Source organism: Elephas maximus, chromosome 4, assembly GCF_024166365.1.
Source record: "Elephas maximus indicus isolate mEleMax1 chromosome 4, mEleMax1 primary haplotype, whole genome shotgun sequence".
In the NCBI taxonomy this organism is placed as follows: Eukaryota; Metazoa; Chordata; class Mammalia; order Proboscidea; family Elephantidae; genus Elephas; species Elephas maximus.
In genome coordinates, this window is record NC_064822.1 from 69624633 (window position 1) to 69645753 (window position 21121).

At 35.7% G+C, this 21121-nt stretch overlaps 1 protein-coding gene across 1 annotated transcript; it reads right to left on the reverse strand.

Annotated features, from left to right (window-relative positions):
- Positions 1–11291: 11291 nt before the first annotated feature.
- TAS2R10 (taste 2 receptor member 10) lies at positions 11292–13659 on the reverse strand. The gene is made up of 2 exons (XM_049884835.1): positions 12762–13659; positions 11292–11362 (listed from the first exon to the last, which is right to left on the reverse strand). Exons 1-2 carry the CDS (start codon positions 13657–13659, stop codon positions 11292–11294), a joined length of 969 nt encoding a protein of 322 aa, XP_049740792.1.
- Between the last annotated feature and the right edge of the window lie 7462 nt (positions 13660–21121).

Below are 21121 nucleotides of genomic sequence, written 5' to 3' on the forward strand. Positions count from 1 at the left end.
CAAAGGAAAATTGAAGCCTTTGAATTATGGTGCTGGCAACCCATCCCGTTGCTGTCCAGTCAATTCCAACTCATAGCGACCCTATAGGACAGAGTAGAACTGCCCCATAGAGTTTCCAAGGAGTGCCTAGTAGATTCAAACTGCCAGCCTTTTGGTTAGCAGACACAGCTCTTAACCACTACACCACTGGGAATTCCTTGGTATATTTAAAAATATTAAATATACCAAGGACTGACAGAAGAATGAACAAATCTGCCTTGGAAGAAGTACACCAGAATGCTTCTTAGAAGTGAGGATGGCAAGACTTGTCTCATGTACTTTGGGCATGTTATCAGGATGGACCAGTCCTGGGAGAAGGACATCATGCTTGGTAAAGTAGAAGGCCAGCAAAAAAGACGAAGACCCTGAAGGATATGGATTGACACAAGGGCTGAAACAATGGGCTCACACATAGCAACAATTGTGAGGATGGTACAGGACTGGGCCGTGTTTTGTTCTGTTGTACAAAGAGTCACTCTTAGTCAGAACTGACTATGGCACCTAACAAAAACAACATTTTAAACATTATGCTTTGGGAAACATTTCAAGTTTCTCTCAAAATTTGAAAAGGTTATATAAGAAGTTTTATACAAATTCAGTACTAATTGTTATCCTCATTGTTGTTGTTGGGTGTCGTAGAGTTAATTCTGACTCACAGCAACCCTATAAGACAGAGTAGAACTGCCCAGTAGGGTTTCCTATGCTGATATCTTTACAAGTCTTTTCTTTTGGCGAGCGGCCGGTGGGTTTGAACCACTGACTTTTTGGCTAGTAGCTGAGTGCTTAACCATTGCTCCACCAGGGCTACTTTTATTTTCCTTCATACTTTGTACTTTATTTGTATAACATAAAGAAAATAGAACAATTAAAAAAAAATCTCATATAGGTGTTCACCAGTTAACTGTTTCCCACAGGGTAGTATAAATATTATAATTTCTATGTAATACATGAAGAAGGGTGGGAGGCAGTAGTATACAGGAGAGATTAGGGAAAAAAGAATTCATACCTTAACATACTAAATGAAATAAAAATAAAATAAAAAACAAAGGTCTAAAATCTTCCAGATAGAAAAAACAGGAAACTCATAAAGGACAAGATTCAGATGGATATCAAACTTAAAAAAGGAGATAATAATTAATGGCTTAAATACATTGAAGAAAAATAACTTTATCCTCATGAAGACAGAGTAATACAAAACCTATTTTTGACTAGGAATATTAAGAAATTAGAAATAAGATTGCCTCTTTAAAGACAGAGTCAGCCCCTTTGGAAACAGGTAGTGGTGGTAGATTTGAACTGCCAACCTTTTGGTCAGCAGCCAAGCTTATAACCACTATGCCATCAGGGCTCCTCATAGTTTAAACACCTCAATTAAAAGGCAGAATTTTCATTTTTGGAGAAAAAAAAAGAAAAGAGAGAAAGAATGAGCCTTAATTAAAAGGAAACTGTAGAAGCAATCATTCAAACCTGAAATACTTCGTCATGGTATTGTGCTGTAAATTGACTTGTCTGTGTGTATGGCAAGGTTGAAGGCTATAGAATATTTAGGGCCTATGGTAAAAAAAAAAAAAAAAAAAACAACCCTGGTGGCACAGTGGCTAAGAGTTAACAGCTGCTAATCAAAAGGCTGGCAGTTCAAATTCACCAGGCGCTCCTTGGAAACTCTATACGGCCTTTCTACTCTGCCCTATAGGGTGCTATGAGTCAGAAATCAACTCATGGCAATGGGTTTTTGGTTTGGTTTATGGAGACAAATAAAGAATCTATTTGTTGAATAATAAAGTTGGGCAAAATCTAAATTAATTTTAATTTGCTTTTGTTCTAAATTTACTTTAGGTTACAGCTCTAATCTGATGTGTTTAAAACGGGTCATCTGTATAATGGTTGAGAGCCTCAGCTCTGGTACCAGACAAATGAAATTGAATCTTGTTCCCACTCTTTATTGGTTATGTGATTTGGGTTGTGTTTAATTCTTTTTTCATGTGTAAAAAAACATTGATAATACTACCCATCTCTTAACATTGTTGTAATTAAATGGAGTCTTGCATTTAAAGCACTTAGAACAGAACAGTGCTCACCTTATGTGCTCAATACATGTTAGCTACTATTTGTTATTGAATGTGACATTCAGTTCAAGTAGCCATGACTCTTCCTTGCCAAATTGTTTTACTATATGGTGTTTCTCGATGCATGTGAATTACAGTTCTCTAACCATACCATTTGAACACGTTTCAATGTTTGTGATAGTTACATGAAATCATAAAAAATGGGCAAACTCAGAGGGATGGTTCAACTATTACGTTTTTTATTACTCACTGAAGATATAAATAATCTTACTATGAACTCAGTAGGTTTTTTTTCTTAACATTTCCTTCACTGAATATTAATGCGCAGTGTATTTTCTAGTATTGAGATAATGGGTAGCTTTTTTGTTTCCTTACACAATGGCATAAACAAATTGATTCTAACAATTTATAAGCCTAAACAGAATGTTTACTACACATAGACCTTTATTCAAAGAAGTGTTGGAAGATGCATTAGCAAAAACTGAAGTGGACTGAAGAGAAGCCTATATAACTTTTTTTTTTAATCACAATACTATTTTTTTTATTAACTTTTATTGAGCTTCAAGTGAACGTTTACAAATCAAGTCAGTCTGTCACATATAAGTTTACATACATCTTACTCCGTACTCCCACTTGCTCTCCCCCTAATGAGTCAGCCCTTCCAGTCTCTCCTTTCGTGACAATTCTGCCAGCTTCCCACTCTCTCTATCCTCCCATCCCGCCTCCAGACATGAGATGCCAACACAATCTCAAGTGTCCACCTGATATAATTAGCTCACTCTTCATCAGCATCTCTCTCCCATTCACTGTCCAGTTCCTTTCATGTCTGATGAGTTGTCTTCGGGGATGGTTCCTGTCCTGTGCCAACAGAAGGTCTGGGGACCATGGCCACCAGGATTTCTCTATTCTCAGTCAGACCATTAAGTATGGTCTTTTTATGAGAATTTGGGGTCTGCATTCCACTGATCTCCTGCTCCCTCAGGGGTTCTCTGTTGTGCTCCCTGTCAGGGCAGTCATCGATTGTGGCCAGGCACCAACTAGTTCTTCTGGTCTCAGGATGATGTAGGTCTCTAGTTCATGTGGCCCTTTCTGTCTCTTGGGCTCTTAGTTGTCGTGTGACCTTGGTGTTCTTCATTTTCCTTTGCTCCAGGTGGGTTGAGACCAATTGATGCATCTTAGATGGCCGCTTGTTAGCATTTAAGACCCCAGATGCCACATTTCAAAGTGGGATGCAGAATGTTTTCATAATAGCATTATTTTGCCAATTGAGTTAGAAGTCCCCTTAAACCATGGTCCCCAGACCCCTGCCCTTGCTCCGCTGACCTTTGAAGCATTCATTTTATCCCGGAAACTTCTTTGTTTTTGGTCCAGTCCAATTGAGCTGACCTTCCATGTATTGAGTGTTGTCTTTCCCTTCACCTAAAGCAGTTCTTATCTACTAATTAATCAATAAAAAACCCTTTCCCTCCCTCCCTCCCTCCCCCCCTTGTAACCACAAAAGTATGTGTTCTTCTCAGTTTTTACTATTTCTCAAGATCTTATAATAGTGGTCTTATACAATATTTATCCTTTTGCCTCTGACTAATTTTGCTGAGCATAATGCCTTCCAGGTTCCTTCATGTTATGAAATGTTTCAGAGATTCATCACTGTTCTTTATCGATGCGTAGTATTCCATTGTGTGAATATACCACAATTTATTTACCCATTCATCCGTTGATGGACACCTTGGTTGCTTCCAGCTTTTTGCTATTGTAAACAGAGCTGCAATAAACATGGGTGTGCATATATCTGTTTGTGTGAAGGCTCTTGTTTCTCTAGGGTATATTCCGAGGAGGGGGAATTCTGGGTTGTATGGTAGTTCTATTTCTAACTGTTTAAGATAACGCCAGATAGATTTCCAAAGTGGTTGTACCATTTTACATTCCCACCAGCAGTGTATAAGAGTTCCAATCTCTCCGCAGCCTCTCCAACATTTATTATTTTGTGTTTTTTGGATTAATGCCAGCCTTGTTGGAGTGAGATGGAATCTCATTGTAGTTTTAATTTGCATTTCTCTAATGGCTAATGATCGAGAGCATTTTCTCATGTATCTGTTAGCTGCCTGAATATCTTCTTTAGTGAAGTGTGTGTTCATATTCTTTGCCCACTTCTTGATTGGGTTGTTTGTCTTTTTGTGGTTGAGTTTTGACAGAATCATGTAGATGTTAGAGATCAGGCGCCAGTCGGAGATGTCATAGCTGAAAATTCTTTCCCAGTCTGTAGGTGGTCTTTTTACTCTTTTGGTGACGTCTTTAGATGAGCATAGGTGTTTGATTTTTAGGAGCTCCCAGTTACCTGGTTTCTCTTCATCATTTTTGGTAATGTTTTGTAGTCTGTTTATGCCTTGTATTAGGGCTCCTAGGGTTGTCCCTATTTTTTTTTTCCATGATCTTTATCGTTTTAGTCTTTATGTTTAGGTCTTTGATCCACTTGGAGTTAGTTTTTGTGCATGGTGTGAGGTATGGGTCCTGTTTCATTTTTTTGCAAATGGATATCCAGTTATGCCAGCACCATTTGTTAAAAAGACTATCTTTTCCCCAATTAACTGACACTGGGCCTTTGTCAAATATCAGCTGCTCATATATGGATGGATTTATATCTGGGTTCTCAATTCTGTTGCATTGGTCTATGTGCCTGTTGTTGTACCAGTGCCAGGCTGTTTTGACTACTGTGGCTGTATAATAGCTTCTGAAATCAGGTAGAGTGAGTCCTCCCACTTTCTTCTTCTTTTTCAGTAATGCTTTGCTTATCCGGGGCTTCTTTCCCTTCCATATGAAATTGGTGATTTGTTTCTCTATCACCTTAAAAAATGACATTGGAATTTGGATTGGAAGTGCATGTATGTATAGATGGCTTTTGGTAGAATAGACATTTTTACTATGTTAAGTCTTCCTATCCATGAGCAAGGTATGTTTTTCCACTTAAGTATGTCCTTTTGAATTTCTTGTAGTAGAGCTTTGTAGTTTTCTTTGTATAGGTCTTCTACATCTTTGGTAAGGTTTATTCCTAAGTATTTTATCTTCTTGGGGTCTACTGTGAATGGTATTGATTTGGTGATTTCCTCTTCTATGTTCTTTTTGTTGATGTAGAGGAATCCAAGTGATTTTTGTATGTTTATTTTATAACCTGAGACTCTGCCAAACTCTTCTATTAGTTTCAGTAGTTTTCTGGAGGACTCCTTAGGGTTTTCTGTGTATAAGATCACGTCATCTGCAAATAGACATAATTTTACTTCCTCCTTGCCAATCTGGATGCCCTTTATTTCTTTGTCTAGCCTAATTACCCTGGCTAGGACTTCTAGCACGATGTTGAATAAGAGCGGTGATAAAGGGCATCCTTGTCTGGTTCCCGTTCTCAAGGGAAATGCTTTCAGGCTCTCTCCATTTAGAGTGATGTTGGCTGTTGGCTTTGCATAGATGCCCTTTATTATGTTGAGGAATTTTCCTTCAATTCCTATTTTGGTGAGAGTTTTTATCATAAATGGGTGTTGGACTTTGTCAAATGCCTTTTCTGCATCAATTGATAAGATCATGTGGTTTTTGTCTTTTGTTTTATTTATGTGGTGGATTACATTAATGGTTTTTCTGATATTAAACCAGCCTTGCATACCTGGTATAAATCCCACTTGATCGTGGTCAATTATTTTTTTGATATGTTGTTGTATTCTATTGGCTAGAATTTTGTTGAGGATTTTTGCATCTATGTTCATGAGGGATATAGGTCTATAATTTTCTTTTTTTGCGATGTCTTTACTTGGTTTTGGTATCATGGAGATGGTGGCTTCATAGAATGAGTTGGGTAGTATTCCGTCATTTTCTATGCTTTGAAATACCTTCAGTAGTAGTGGTGTTAACTCTTCTCTGAAAGTTTGGTAGAACTCTGCAGTGAAGCCGTCCGGGCCAGGGCTTTTTTTTTGTTGGGAGTTTTTTGATTACCGTTTCAATCTCTCTTTCTGTTATGGGTCTATTTAGTTGTTCTACTTCTGAATGTGTTAGTTTAGGTAGGTAGTGTTTTTCCAGGAATTCATCCATTTCTTCTAGGTTTGCAAATTTGTTAGAGTACAATTTTTCGTAATAATCTGATACGATTCTTTTAATTTCAGTTGGTTCTGTTGTGATGTGGTTCTTTTCTTTTCTTATTTGGGTTATTTGTTTCCTTTCCTGTATTTCTTTAGTCAGTCTGGCCAATGGTTTATCAATTTTGTTGATTTTTTCAAAGAACCAGCTTTTGGGTTTGTTAATTCTTTCAATTGTTTTTCTGTTCTCTAATTCATTTAGTTCAGCTCTAATTTTTATTATTTGTTTTCTTCTGATGGATTCTTTTGTTGCTCACTTTCTATTTGTTCGAGTTGTAGGGACAGTTCTCTGATTTTGGCTCTTTCTTCTTTTTGTATGTGTGCATTTATCGATATAAATTGGCCTCTGAGCACTGCTTTTGCTGTGTCCCAGAGGTTTTGATAGGAAGTATTTTCATTCTCGTTGCATTCTATGAATTTCCTTATTCCCTCCTTGATGTCTTCTATACCCCAGTCTTTTTTCAGGAGGGTATTGTTCAGTTTCCAAGTATTTGATTTCTTTTCTCTAGTTTTTCTGTTATTGATTTCTAGTTTTATTGCCTTGTGGTCTGAGAAGATGCTTTGTAATATTTGGATGTTTTGGACTCTGCAAAGGTTTGTTTTATGACCTAATATGTGGTCTATTCTAGAGAGTGTTCCATGTGCACTAGTAAAAAAAGTATACTTTGCAGCAGTTGGGTGGAGAGTTCTGTATAAGTTTATGAGGTCAAGTTGGTTGATTGTTGTAATTAGGTCTTCCGTGTCTCTATTGAGCTACTTACTGGATGTCCTGTCCTTCTCCGAAAGTGGTGTGTTGAAGTCTCCTACTATAATTGTGGAGGTGTCTATCTCACTTTTCAGTTCTGTTAAAATTTGATTTATGTATCTTGCAGCCCTGTCATTGGGTGCATAAATATTTAATATGGTTATATCTTCCTGATCAATTGTCCCTTTTATCTTTATGTAGTGTCCCTCTTTATCCTTTGTGGTGGATTTAAGTTTAAAGTCTATTTTGTCAGAAATTAATATTGCTACTCCTCTTCTTTTTTGCTTATTGTTTGCTTGATATGTTTTTTTCCATTCTTTGAGTTTTAGTTTGTTTGTGTCTCTAAGTCTAAGGTGTGTCTCTTGTAGGCAGCATATAGACGGATCGTGTTTCTTTATCCAGTCCGAGACTCTCTGTCTCTTAATTGGTGCATTTAGTCCATTTACATTCAGCGTCATTATAGATAAATAAGTGTTTAGTGTTGTCATTTTGATGCCTTTTTATGTGTGTTGTTGACAATTTCATTTTTCCACATACTTTTTTGTGCTGAGACGTTTTTCTTATTAAATTGTGAGATCCTCATTTTCGTAGTGTTTGACTTTATGTTTGTTGAGTCGTTACGTTTTTCTTGGCTTTTATTTTGAGTTATGGAGTTGTTATACCTCTTTGTGGTTACCTTATTATTTACCCCTATTTTTCTAAGTAAAAACCTAACTTGTACTGTTCTATATCGCCTTGTATCACTCTCCATATGGCAGTTCTATGCCACCTGTATTTAGTCCCTCTTTTTGATTATTGTGATCTTTTACATATTGACTTCCGTGATTCCCTGTTATGAGTATTTTTTTTTAATTAATCTTAATTTGTTTTTGTGATTTCCCTATTTGAGTTGATATCAGGATGCTCTGTTCTGTGACCTTGTGTTGTGCTGGTATCTGATATTATTGGTTTTCTGACCAAACAATATCCTTTAGTATTTCTTGTAGCTTTGGTTTGGTTTTTGCAATCTCTAAACTTGTGTTTATCTGTAAATATCTTAATTTTGCCTTCATATTTCAGAGAGAGTTTTGCTGGATATATGATCCTTGGCTGGCAGTTTTTCTCCTTCAGTGCTCTGTATATGTCGTCCCATTCCCTTTTTGCCTGCATGGTTTCTGCTGAGTAGTCTGAACTTATTCTTATTGATTCTCCCTTGAAGGAAACCTTTCTTTTCTCCCTGGCTGCTTTTAAAATTTTCTGTTTATCTTTGGTTTTGGTGAGTTTGATGATAATATGTCTTGGTGTTTTTCTTTTTGGATCAATCTTAAATGGGGTTCAATGAGCATCTTGGATAGATATCCTTTCGTCTTTCATGATGTCAGGGAAGTTTTCTGTCAGGAGTTCTTCAACTATTTTCTCTGTGTTTTCTGTCCTCCCTCCCTGTTCTGGGACTCCAATCACACGCAAGTTATCCTTCTTGATAGAATCCCACATGATTCTTAGGGTTTCTTCATTTTTTAAAATTCTTTTATCTGATTTTTTTTTCAGCTATGTTGGTGTTAATTCCCTGGTCCTTCAGATTTCCCAGTCTGCATTCTAATTGCTCGAGTCTGCTCCTCTGACTTCCTATTGCATTGTCTAATTCTGTAATTTTATTGTTAATCTTTTGGATTTCTACATGCTGTCTCTCTATGGATTCTTGCAACTTATTAATTTTTCCACTATGTTCTTGAATAATCTTTTTGAGTTCTTCAACAGTTTTATCAGTGTGTTTCTTGGCTTTTTCTGCAGTTTGCCTTATTTCATTTCTGATGTCTTTAAGCATTCTGTAAATTAGTTTTTTATATTCTGTATCTGATAATTCTAGGATTATATCTTCATTTGGGAAAGATTTTGATTCTTTTGTTTGGGAGGTTGTAGAAGCTGTCATGGTCTGCTTCTTTATGTGGTTTGATATGGACTGTTGTCTCCGAGCCATCACTGGGAAACTAGTTTTTCCAGAAAATCTGCTGAAAAAAAATGCAGTCAGATCCCTATCAGAATTGCCTTTGGGTTATAACCGCCACCTTGTTCCCTGACTGGGATGCTGGCTCCAGGCTCCAAAAACAATCGCTGCTTCCCTGTATTTGTTCGTTTTCCATCTCTAAATCTGTGTTTGTTGTTCAGGGTTCGTAGATTATTATGTACTTGATCAATTCACTTGTTTTTCCGAGTCTTTGTTGCAAGAGGGATCTGAGGTAGCATCCCCCTAGTCCGCCATCTTGGCCCCGCCTCACCTATATGACTTTTGTGGAGTAAGATTTGATAAGAAATTTTTGTAAATTTTGTGGTGTCTAAATTTTCAAAAATATTTTAAGAGAAAAAACGTCAATATATTGTGAAAATAAAACTCCAGACCATAAAAATATGCAGTGTGGTAAGGAGTAGAAATAGATAAGAACATAATAAACTTTTTAATTTGGAATTAATAAGAAGATATTGAAAAAAGTATCTTGTATTTCAATTATATTTTCCTGATCACATAAACTACATAAGTTATTACATAAATTACAGAAAACTTTGAAACTTATGGAAGACTAAATGAAGAAAATTAAAATAGTGTATAATGCCACTAAAGGTCTGTGGGTGTTGCAAATGGTTTGCACTAGGATACTAACCTAAAGGTTGGCAGTTTGAACCCACACAACAGCATAGTGAAAGAAAGGCCTGGTGATCTGCTCCCATAAAGATTACATCCAAGGAAACCCTATGGAACAGACCTCCTCTGTAACACGTGTTGTTGTCATAAGTAGGAATTGATTGATTTTTTTTTCCACAGGTTTATAATCCCACTATCCATAGATACGGAGCCCTAATGGCTCAATGGTTAAGCCTCAGCTGCTAATCAAAATGTTGGTGGTTCTATCCCATCAGCCACTCCCAGAAAAAGACCTAGCAATATGCTCCCATAAAGATTACAGCCTAGAAAACCCTATGGGGCAGTTCTACTCTGTCCTACAAGGTTAATATGAGTTGGAATTGATTCGATGGCACACGACAACAATAACCATAGATAAAGGACCTATCTTAGAGATGTAATCAAAGAAATTTTTAAGAAAAATACCTATGTATCTATCAACCTATATATCTTGAAATCTGTGTAGAAATATGTTAACAATAGTTATCTGAGGGCTGTGATTATATTGTAATTGTTACTTGCTGTTGAATCAGTGACCACATGCACAACAGGACAAAATGCTCTCTGGTTCTGGGCTGGCTCCATGATCAGTTGTGAATGGGACCTTGTGATCTGTAAGATTCTTATTGGCTGATTCTCAGAAGTAGATCACCAGACCAGGCCTTTCTTCCTAGTCTGTCTAATTCTGGAGGCTCTGCTGAAATGCTGATCAGTGTCATAGCACTGTGCAAGCCGCCACTGGTAGACAGGTGGTAGCTATGTTTGAGGCGTATTGGCCAGGAATTAACATGGGTCTCCCACATGAAAGGTGAAAATTCTACCACTAAACAACCAAACCCTACAAACTAAGTTATTTGCTAAACAGGAAGTTGAGAAAAAAATTCATAATGCATGTATGGCATAGTACCAATATATAAAATAATAATAATAATATATAAAGTAGTTACAAAATTGTTATGAAAACCCAGAAGACTTGAAAAAAATAAGAAAACAAACAGAAAACTCCCAGAAATTATACACAATTGATTAATTATGCTGTAAAAATGCTAAACCTCACTAGTAATCAAATATATGGCTGTGAAAATGAGTTGTTCTCCTGATCAAAGTAACATTAAAAATAATAACCTGACTGATTTTGAAGTGGAGTAAAATGGGTGTTTTTTCACTACTGAAACAATGCAATAGCTCCATATTTCTGCTGGGAAATTTATTAATTCTGCAAAGAATTTATCAAATTTCTCCTTATAGGAATTTTTCATTAAAAATCATTTAAATACTGTATTCTCCATATGTTAGTCGTACTGGACTTTTGGTTCCTGGAACTCTTTGTACCCCTCCTTGCCTCAGGACCTATACCTATACACATGCTGCTGCTTCACCCCAGAACCTTCCTGCCCTTCTCCCCTTACTCCTACACGTTATTCAGAGCTGAAAATAACCCAGCTCAGCTTCAGAGACACATTCTCCACTCTTAGGACGAAGTCAGGTCATTCGCTTTGCACCTTTTAGTTTTCTCTCCCAACACCACATAAATATAATTATTTAATGTATTGTTGGTTACTTAATTATTCGTTTTCCTACTAGAATATCTTACCCATTATAGTAGAATCTTATTTACCGCTATATACTCAGCACCTAGGGCAGTTAGTGTTCAAAAAAAATCTGTTGAATCAACAAATAGCATTAATATCCACAGTACTCAAATTAGATTTATTCATAACAGTGAAAAACTGGAGACAATCTAAATACAAACAAGATAATAAATATTAAGCATATTGTTATACACCCATAAAATGGGCTATTACGGAGGACTCAAATATGGTAATTACAAATAACTTTGAAAAGCATGGAAAATGAGTAAGTTCTAAATAATTTGTATAGAAAGTATAGTTATTTAGACAATAAAAATTAAAGTAAAACAACCAGCTAAATTTGGTTGACACTGGGTAGTGATATTAGATTTTCGATTTCGTTTTTTTCTATTTTCTCTTAACTACCTTACATTCCAAAAATATTAGCATAAAAATATAATTTGGAAATCTCACAGAGAATGAATTAAGTCCTTTTATTTAACATCTTCCAGGCATCAAACCATAAATACAAGAACAATACACTTTTTAAAGTGGCCAAAATAAGTCACTAAGTTCACATCCTAGGTTGGATATAAAAATTCACTTTAAAAATCAGCATTTAAAAATTTGTGTACGAAGATAAATGTATCAGAACGTAAATGTATGCAAAACCGTGAAGCAGAACAGTTCACATTTCACAATAATTCTACCCAGATTCATTCTCGTGTCCCTTGGTATAATCTCCGTGTCAGTGTCGAGTCCTTTGGATCTGTAGTTCTAAAAGAAACTTCACCCAATTCCAATTAATTCACATTTGCTTCATCTCAAATCACTGACTCTGAAGACTATAAAGATTTATTTCATAAGTGCTTCTGATCTCTTCACCCCCATATAGACTCTCCTTCCTAAGCAATTTTTCACCGAACTACATCTACTAGTACTACTATTGCTATTATATGAAAAACATGCCATAAAAAGAGAACATTGGGCTGTGAACAGTGAAAATACAAGTAGCCCTTTAGAGAACTAAATTGTACACTCAAAAGAAGCACCCATGTCTCTGTCTCTCATTGTCATGATGTAAATGTCAAGACTGATCATACATTTCTTTGTCTCAGTTTCTTTTTCTTCAGGTCCTCTTGGTGAAAATGTGTCAATGCTTCAGGGAAGTCAGGTAAATCACAGTGAAAAGTCCTGTTTCAGATATCTATTCCCACCATCATATAGTTTACAGTGCATGGTCTCCAGGCTGAAGTTTTTTCTCAGTTAGATGTGTGAGAAGAAGATGTTTCAAGGGAGGGAAGCTGAAAGAGTCACGGAATTAGCATGCGGGATCAGAATCTTGTTGAAAAGTTTGATTCTCTGAGAGGTTGTCAAGACAATTATGGAAGATTTCAGTGATGTCCAATAACACAGTTAAAACCAATGCAAGAATGTGGTATAAGTGAAACATGTCTTCAAAGATTTCTGCACTAGATTTCTCTGCTAGAACATCTATTTCTCCCCAAGCCTGTCTGTGGAGTGCCGAGATGTTTTCCTTTTCTTAAAAAAAAAAAAAAAAATTCTTACAGCCCTTTAATTGCTGCAGTCCCCTCAAAGAGGCCTGCTTTAGCTTGTTGTTTCCTAGAATTAGGATAAATGAGTGACCCCAGGGATAGATGATTGTTGTTGTCATGCCAGATATAAACAGCAGTTTATTCTCTGGCACAGTAAGATATGAAATTTCTATGGCAATGCCTATAAAATGCAAGATAAAGAGGATGATAAAAGACAGCAAAATTTTCATTGTTCTAATATGAGCTTCTGTGCTGGAATCTCTGGATCCTGTGACATTCATTTGCATCCTCCTGTTGTGTCTCCAAAGTGAACAGATTAACAAGAAACATGTAATCAAGGATAGAGTGAAGAAGAAAATGTTTCCCAGGTTGAGGAAAACCTGGTTCATAAAGAATTCACTTTTACTCATGTTGAGCTGCCATGTTCTGTTTCTTTTCAAGAATCTATAATCATTAACAATTTTAACTGTTTGTGGAAAAGTAAGTAACCATGAAATCAGCAAGAATCCCACAAAAAGGGGAAGAACCCTATTAAGTCTACCCTTTAGCCAGAGAAAAATGCGGTGGGAAAAATTTGCTATCTTCAGAAAATAAAAGATGCTGAGGCTGGTGGCAAACCAGATACTTGATTGACCAATAATTACCCATAAGTAACTAATGTAGTTAGTTAGGTCACTGGAGACATTCATATCTGGAGAATACATCTTTAAAAATCCATCTGTTACTATTATCCATATCAGAAAAATTCTGGAAATAGCCAAGCCAGTGAGAATGATACCAATTGTAGAGAACTTCTTATTCTTGACACAGTCAATGCAGTTTACAACTCCAATAAATCCGTTCCCTAAAACCCCCAAAACTGATTCACAAACTGTAATAAAAATGAGGGTGTGCTCTATGGCACTCAGCATATTTACTAGTCCCTAGTATTGTTTCTGTTATATCTGTTTTAGATTACCTGCTGCAGAATGAGGCATATATCGACTGCTTGATGGAAGAGTAATTTTCTTCTCTTTCCTTATTATAAAAAGACTTTAAAATGCCTGAGTAATGTGCTGTGATGGGATATGAATCATCTTCATGGAGACCCTTCCAGTTGCATCTATAAAAGCTTAACTAGCCTAGAGAATGTGAGTCCACACAGAATCCCTATATACAATTTGTTAAGACGCAAATGAAAGCTCCTGTTTCATGCATTTGACTTTTCTCCTGAGACTATTTTGCATTTATTAACCTGCATAGTGAAGCAGGGGTGCCAAAGAAATATCTATAGGATACAAGACATAATAGCATCAAAAGTTGAACTCAGTTCGACTTTTTCCTTTTCAGTATCAACATTATCATCATCATTTATGTTGTATTTATAATCACAGTTCAGATATGTGAAGAAAAAATAGAGTACAGAAATGATTGATGAATTTGGCCACAGTAGAAATGATCTGAATAATGAAAGACACAAAGAAATGCATTTTCTCCATTTTTTTCCTCTAATATTTCAGACAGGGAACAATTCAAGTTATAATCTAAACAGAACAATAGTTTATAACACAGCCACATAAAAATATTTAAGGCCAGTTTGTGTTAAAGGAGGTTTTAGAAATCATTTTCCATATCTTTAAATATATTTTTACCTTTTAACTTTTAATTATATTTTAAGCTCTACTCTGGGCAGGATAAATTTCCCAAATATTGTCTCACAAAATTGTTGTTGTGTTTTACACTCATAAATACTCCATCCGTGAATGCAAGACCCTATGTTGACTGCTGTTGACATGAAAGGCTCTTAGGAAAAGTCCCTTCATGTAGCATATTTCTATTTATTTTTGCTGGCATCCATTTATTCATTTATTCAAAAAATATTTACTGAGTATCTATATATGTGTATGAAGTCACATTATAAATGCTAACAACTAATCTGAGTAACTCCCTTTATTTGTGGAAAATTTTACTCAGTATATAAAAAGTTCTCCCTTCTAATTGCCCAGCAATATTTATCAAACCCTGACTTCATGCTTCGTTCTCTAACATAGGAAAAAAGTAGAGAAATATTTAGTTAAGTTGTATAACTTTAGTAACTATTTCTATGATTATGTCCAATAAGTTGAATATTTCAATTTTCTCTGGCTATGACAGCATTTTTTCTTTTTTTTTTTTAGCATTTTAACCAGTGTCCATCATATTTTTCTCTATTCTCTTTTCAGGGAAGGCTCACTTCAGTGTTACCATACAAACTAAGATGCAAATATCACATATTAGCTTAAAGAGAATTTCCATTTTAGCAGAAACCAAAATTTTATGCAAAGTAGATGAAACTTTCCTGGTAACTGAACCTCAGGCATCAAGAAACTATTTTGGAAAGGAAGATTTTTAAGTAATTTTTTTTTTACTTAGGATAAAGTCATGCTATATGGAGAAACTTGTAAATCACCAAAATATCTTTGTAAAAAGAGCCATTGTCAATATTTTTCCCATTAAGAAACATATAATTATCATTTTCTCACATCAGTAATATTCTTCTGTATTATGATTATCTAAAAGAGTCATTTATTTTGATTGTCTTTCCTTAATAATTCCCTTTCTCTTAGAGCTTAACCCACTAAAAACCAAAACCCACTGCCGTCGATTCTGACTCATAGCGAACCCCCTCGCCACTAGCTTAGAGCTTAAGATGTTTCCAATTGAACACTAAAAGGTTTCCAATCTTATCACTCTTTACATTTTGGGCTGGATAATTCTTTGTTGTAGAGGGCTGTCCTGTGATTGTAGGATACTTAGCAGCATCCCTAGTCTGTACCCATTAGATGTTAGTAGCACCACCTCCTAGTTGTGACAATCAGAAATCTCTCCAGACATTGCCAAATGCCCTCAGGTGACAAAATCTTTCCTGGTTCAAACCCACTGATATGCTACTTCAAAAACTGTGTTTCTGAACAATTGTGCATGTGTGTATTTGCAAATATTTATGTTGCTTTCTTTTGGCAAGATTCTAAAAATGTTAGCAATAGGCCAAAAAATTACATATAACTTAAGCAAATTACACCCTCCTTAAAATTACATCTATTCCTGCTTTCAAACCCTAGAGAATTATTCTTATATATGTGGAATGGAATCTAAAATTCAACATGCACTAGATCACAAAAGAGTTCCTGGCAATTTTTGAAAGATTCACAGACAGTCCATATTCTTTAGGTTGCTGAGCAACACATAATTACATTGAATAAATGAGAAAAAGTAATTTGGAAAATCCCAATAATTTGTATTGAAATAATAACACATCATCATTTTCTAAGTATCCAAAGAAAAGAGAAAATACCCAAAAATACATATAAATGAATAATTAGCCGGGAAATAATCTATTTAAACTAAAAAGATTTAACTGGGAGATAAATGGAAGTTTTGAATAAAAGGAGAGATATAACGCATTTCCGAATGGGGAAACACAAGAATTATAAATAATGTAAATGTATTTCCAACTACTTATAAATTTTGCATATTTCCAAACACTGTCTTGAAAGAATTATAAATAGAATTCAAGAATAGTTACAGTATTCACTAGATGAAATTCCCATCAATAAAGATTTTATTCAACAAGAGTTTGTTGAAATATAAAATGTGCTTGAATCCATAATACATACAAATGCATAAATACAGGTTTTATTCAGTTGATTTCTATTATGTTATTGTTAGAGAATGTATTTGTTATGGGTTGAATTGCAATCCCAACCCTTGTACTTATGTTTATAATCCCATTTGGGTATGGGTTTTTTTTTTTTTTTTATGTTAAGAGGCCATATCAGTCAGTGTAGGGTGTGTTTTAAACTGCTCACTTTTGAGTTGTAAAAAGAGCAGATTAGGACAGGCAGGTGAACAGAGATTGGGGAAGACAGATGCCATGCCACATGAAGATCACCAAGGAGCCAAAGAACAAAAGCTGAGAAGAGACAAGGACTTTCCCCAGAGCTGACAGAGAAAGAAAGTCTTCCCCTAGAGCCAGCACCCTGAATTCAGACTTAAAAAAAAAAAACTTACAGCCTCCTAAACTGTGAGAAAACAAATTTCTGTTTGTTAAGGCCACCCACTGGTGGTACTTCTGTTACAGCAGCGCTAGGTAACTAAGATAGTATTCTTAAATATTTAGGTTCTTTGGCATGGTAGGGAGTAAAGGTTGGGTTTTGCTTTGTAGCCTGGTAACCGGTCAATTTTTATGAGTGTCTTTGAATGCTTAAAAAAACTAGTCAAATTCCATGTCTTTAATTGCTACCATATGTCTAGCAATTCTCCTTTATTGATTTTAGGTTAAGGTCCTTTATTCCTATATTTACTTTCTGAATATTTGACTATAATATACTAATAAATATATGTCATAAGGTATTATCTTAAAGGTTCTATTGTGACATGTCTAGTTTCACAAATTCACTATTTCATTCAGCTTGTTTTGTTTCACTTTTGGTTTGCTTCTTCGCAAGTTCTTTTTTTATATTTTTTCTTATCATCTCATATTTTATCTTTTTTTATAGAATTGCTATCTTGAATCCTGCAGAGAAAACTTAGCAGATGTTACCTAATATTAACCTTTGTTTCCTGCAGTGACTCTTCCTAAAAAGTATGTTCTTCCTTTATCACCTGTGTGCTAGAGAATAGTTTCAAATGCCATATGTTGTTTTGTTCTTTTAAGCTTCTTTTGTTTGTGTTTCATTTTGCTTATGCAATAGCAAAAGATGAATCTTCATTAGGCCTGGGATTTCCCTGAAAACAGTTGAGTTGGTTCTTGAATTCTTTTTTTTTAACATGGATTTATATTACTCCTTTTTTTCCCCAAGCTGGAGAGGTTATAACTAGTTTAGTTGCCCAGCAGTCTAGGAGAACAGAGAAGGAATTGGGGCTATTGGCAATTCCAATAAGAGAACACCTCTTCTAGGTTACCTCTCTGTTTTTCAGGAACTTCTCAGATGTGCATGTCGGGAGCCAGCCAGTCCTCTTCCAAATATAAGGATTGTTTTTTTTCCCTATGGGGTCAACTTCCTTGACATCAACATACAGTATTGATTTAGAATAATACTGCATTGGGAAATCCACTCCATCCACTCCAGAGCTTCTGAAAATTGCACTTGGGTCTCCTGTCACAATTTGCTCAATCACCCACTCTTGGGTTCATGATGAAGTTTGCTACCTTGGGAATTATTTCTTTAGAGCCACCTGACACACACTAAGACTCCAACAATGATTTAGGATTCCTAATTTGTAACAGTAGAAAAGTCTGGAGTGAAGCAGCCCTATTTCCAGCCTTTCTCCTTCCTAGTCCAGGGTTATTAAGATGAGCTGGAATTGCCTTCAACCACTTGGATGTATTACCCCTATAACTTCCAATATAAATTTAGGCTTTTACCTGTTCCTAAAGATAATTTTTATAATCCTAAAGATAACTTGATATTCTGAAAAATTTCCTGAGAGGATCATAGAATAGGATTTTCCTGGCAGTGGTGGTGTTCATGGCTACATGGATGTTCGTGCCATATGTCAGAGGATGTGAGGGACAAAGAGAAGGTTTATATGGGTTCAGACATGCAGCAACTACTTACTGAGTTTGGTCACAGGGTCTCTATATAGCCAGACATGTTGCTAGGAATGTGATCAACTTGTTTAGGGTTTAAATTCTTCAGATACTAACAGTTTTTGTTTTTGTTTTTGTTTTAATTTATACCAGAACATATTTTTGGATATTTTTGTTTTTATTTCATATTTTTTTAGTTTCCTCATGATTTTTACTTTCATAATGGCAGATTTTGCCTTGGAGTGATTTTGTATGCTCTATTGATGGCACCAATTTCCCACTGTCACATTCAGAAACTTTGTTGTTACTGAATAAAAATGTTAGGAAAGCATACCTTTCTTGTCTCTGCTACATTCAAAAATCATATACTTCCTGAAAACTTTCTGGAATTTTCTTTCTAGTAAAGAAAAACATCTCCTATTAACTAAATGGAAGTCCTGGTGGCGTAGTGGTTAAGTGTTATGGCTGCTAACCAAAAGGTCAGCAGTTCGAATCCACCAGGTGCTCCTTGGAAACTCTATGGAGCAGTTCTACTCTGCCCTATAGGGTGGCTATGAGTCGGAATGGACTGGACAGCTGTGGGTTTGGTTTTTGGTTTTATTAACTAAATATCTTAAAGTTTTCTTTTTTATTTAATATATTTTCCTATTTTAATTAAAATTTAACAGTTATTTTTAAAAGCCTCATAAAGTATTGTACCAGGCTATTTAATCAACACTAATTTGGCAGACTTTTTAAATAATAACAGAAGCATGAGCTAATAGAAAGAGTTTAACTTACCCTATCTTCTATCTTTGAATCAGAATATTTGGGTCCTAACATTTACTTAACCCTTTGCACTTAAGTTACTTCAATGTAATGAACCTCATTATAGAAAATGACAGCAATAATACTTTGTACAACTGTTATAGAGACTATATCTGAATCAAACTGCCCAGGATATGTCATGAAATTCAGGAGACTTATTTTCTCTTATGTCAATGCCCTGGCCTATGAAGATAAAAATTCTGTAGGATACACAATGATAACAATGGAATGGGGGCTACTCATACATAATTCCCAAGTCATGTTTCTTTCCATTTTTAAATAGTCACAGATCCAAAAAGTATAAAGTTTTATACTCAGGAGATTAATAAGCAAAGAGATAAAGAACCCCCATAGAATAGTAAAAACAACTTTATCTCTTCTCCACTTCAGCCAGAGAAAAAAGGGTATAAAAAATTGGATACCTTGAGGAAATAGAAGACACTGAGGCAGGTAGCACACCAAGTGCTTAAGGAGTGGCTCAGATTCCAGAAGATACTAATAACTATGCTTATTATATGATTTTCAAGTATTTCTACATTGAATACCATTGGAATGCTATCTTAAGAAGTAGGCATAGCACGCTAATTCTGGAGATGGACAAGCATACAAGGATGAAATCAAACAAGGGGATCTTCTTGCTTTTGATGAAGTTAATGCAGATCACTACTCCAATGAATCCATTTCCCCAAATTCCCATTAAGAATTCTAAAATTGCAATGATTATAAAAACTATTTCCATTGCACTTGACATATCTGCAGAGGTAAAATTCCCAGTTACTTCTGTCACTGTAGATAGACAGTCTTCCAAATGACTTTTTGAAAAGGATAGAACTGTTGAGTGTTTTTCTTCAGGGCTTCATTTTGGAGTCTGTTTCAGACCAAAACATATCCAACCCTAATGTGAGAAAACACTGCTGGTAGCATTGTAAAAACCACTCCCAACATAAATACCCTGTAAACAGCTCTCCTCCTAAGTATCAATGTGATTAATCAAACAACCAAACCAAACCCATTGCCATTAGGTAGATTCCAACTGATAGCAACCCTACAGGACAAAGCAGAATTTCCTGTAGGGTTTCTAAGACTGTACACGTTTAGAGAAGCAGACTGTCACATCTTTCTCCCACAGAACAGCTGATGGGTTCAAACTGTCTACCTTTTGGTTAGCAGCTGAGCTTTAACCACTGTGCCACCAGGTCTCCTTTCATTCTGATTACTAGGTGTACTTTTTCACCCTTGTCACATTGACAATGAATTATTCATTTATGAGGGTGTCCGAAGGCCGAACTCATATTTGCTAACATGAAAATGAGAAGCGGATTCTATGACATAGTTTTGTGTTTTCTTCCTCCTCAGATAAAAAAAAAATAGGAACACTTAAATCAATTCATTTAGGAATTCAAAGTGACAAACTGCAACTAAAATTACAATTAAAAATTTGGAGAAATTTTGTGTTTCTCTTGTAAATTCTGACTCAGGAGATTGAATATGGCCAGAATCCTGAGTACACAATTGACTACAGTTTTAACTTCGTGATCTCTAAGGAATATAAGCACCAGGCTCAGCATTTTCAAATTCGTCATTACTATCCAGGGAAAAGCCCATACTAGTCCTGAGCTATACACCTCCTCACTTTTGGGCCACAATATTTCGATTTGACTAATATCTTACCTCCAAAATACATGAGAAGAAAAAAAAGCTGAGAAGATAGTGCTCATCTCCCCAGGGCTTTTTCTTTTCTCCTGTGTTCCGTCTCAGTATTAATGACATTCCAAGCTGAAGTCTTTCTCAGACACCACCTGTGTAGATAAGAATTATTGGAACAAAGGGAGTAAACCTCAAGGAGGAAGATATTGACCCCATTTACTCCTTCCATATAAAGTTCCAAACTTTATTTGTGGTTCTTGTTAGCTGCCTTCGAGTAGGCCCCGACTCACGGTGACCCCGTGCACAACAGCATGAGACCATGGTGATCCACAGGGTTCCCATTGGCTCATTTTTCTAAATTAAATCAC

Coding starts and splice junctions, on each gene's coding strand:
- TAS2R10 (XM_049884835.1), bottom strand. CDS start 13,659: ATGCTGAGTGCCATAGAGCACACCCTCATTTTTATTACAGTTTGTGAA. Junction 11,363..12,761: donor ACTGCAGCAATTAAAGGGCT/GTAAGAATTTTT, acceptor GTTTGTATTTAG/ATTGTCTCCAGTTTTTCACT.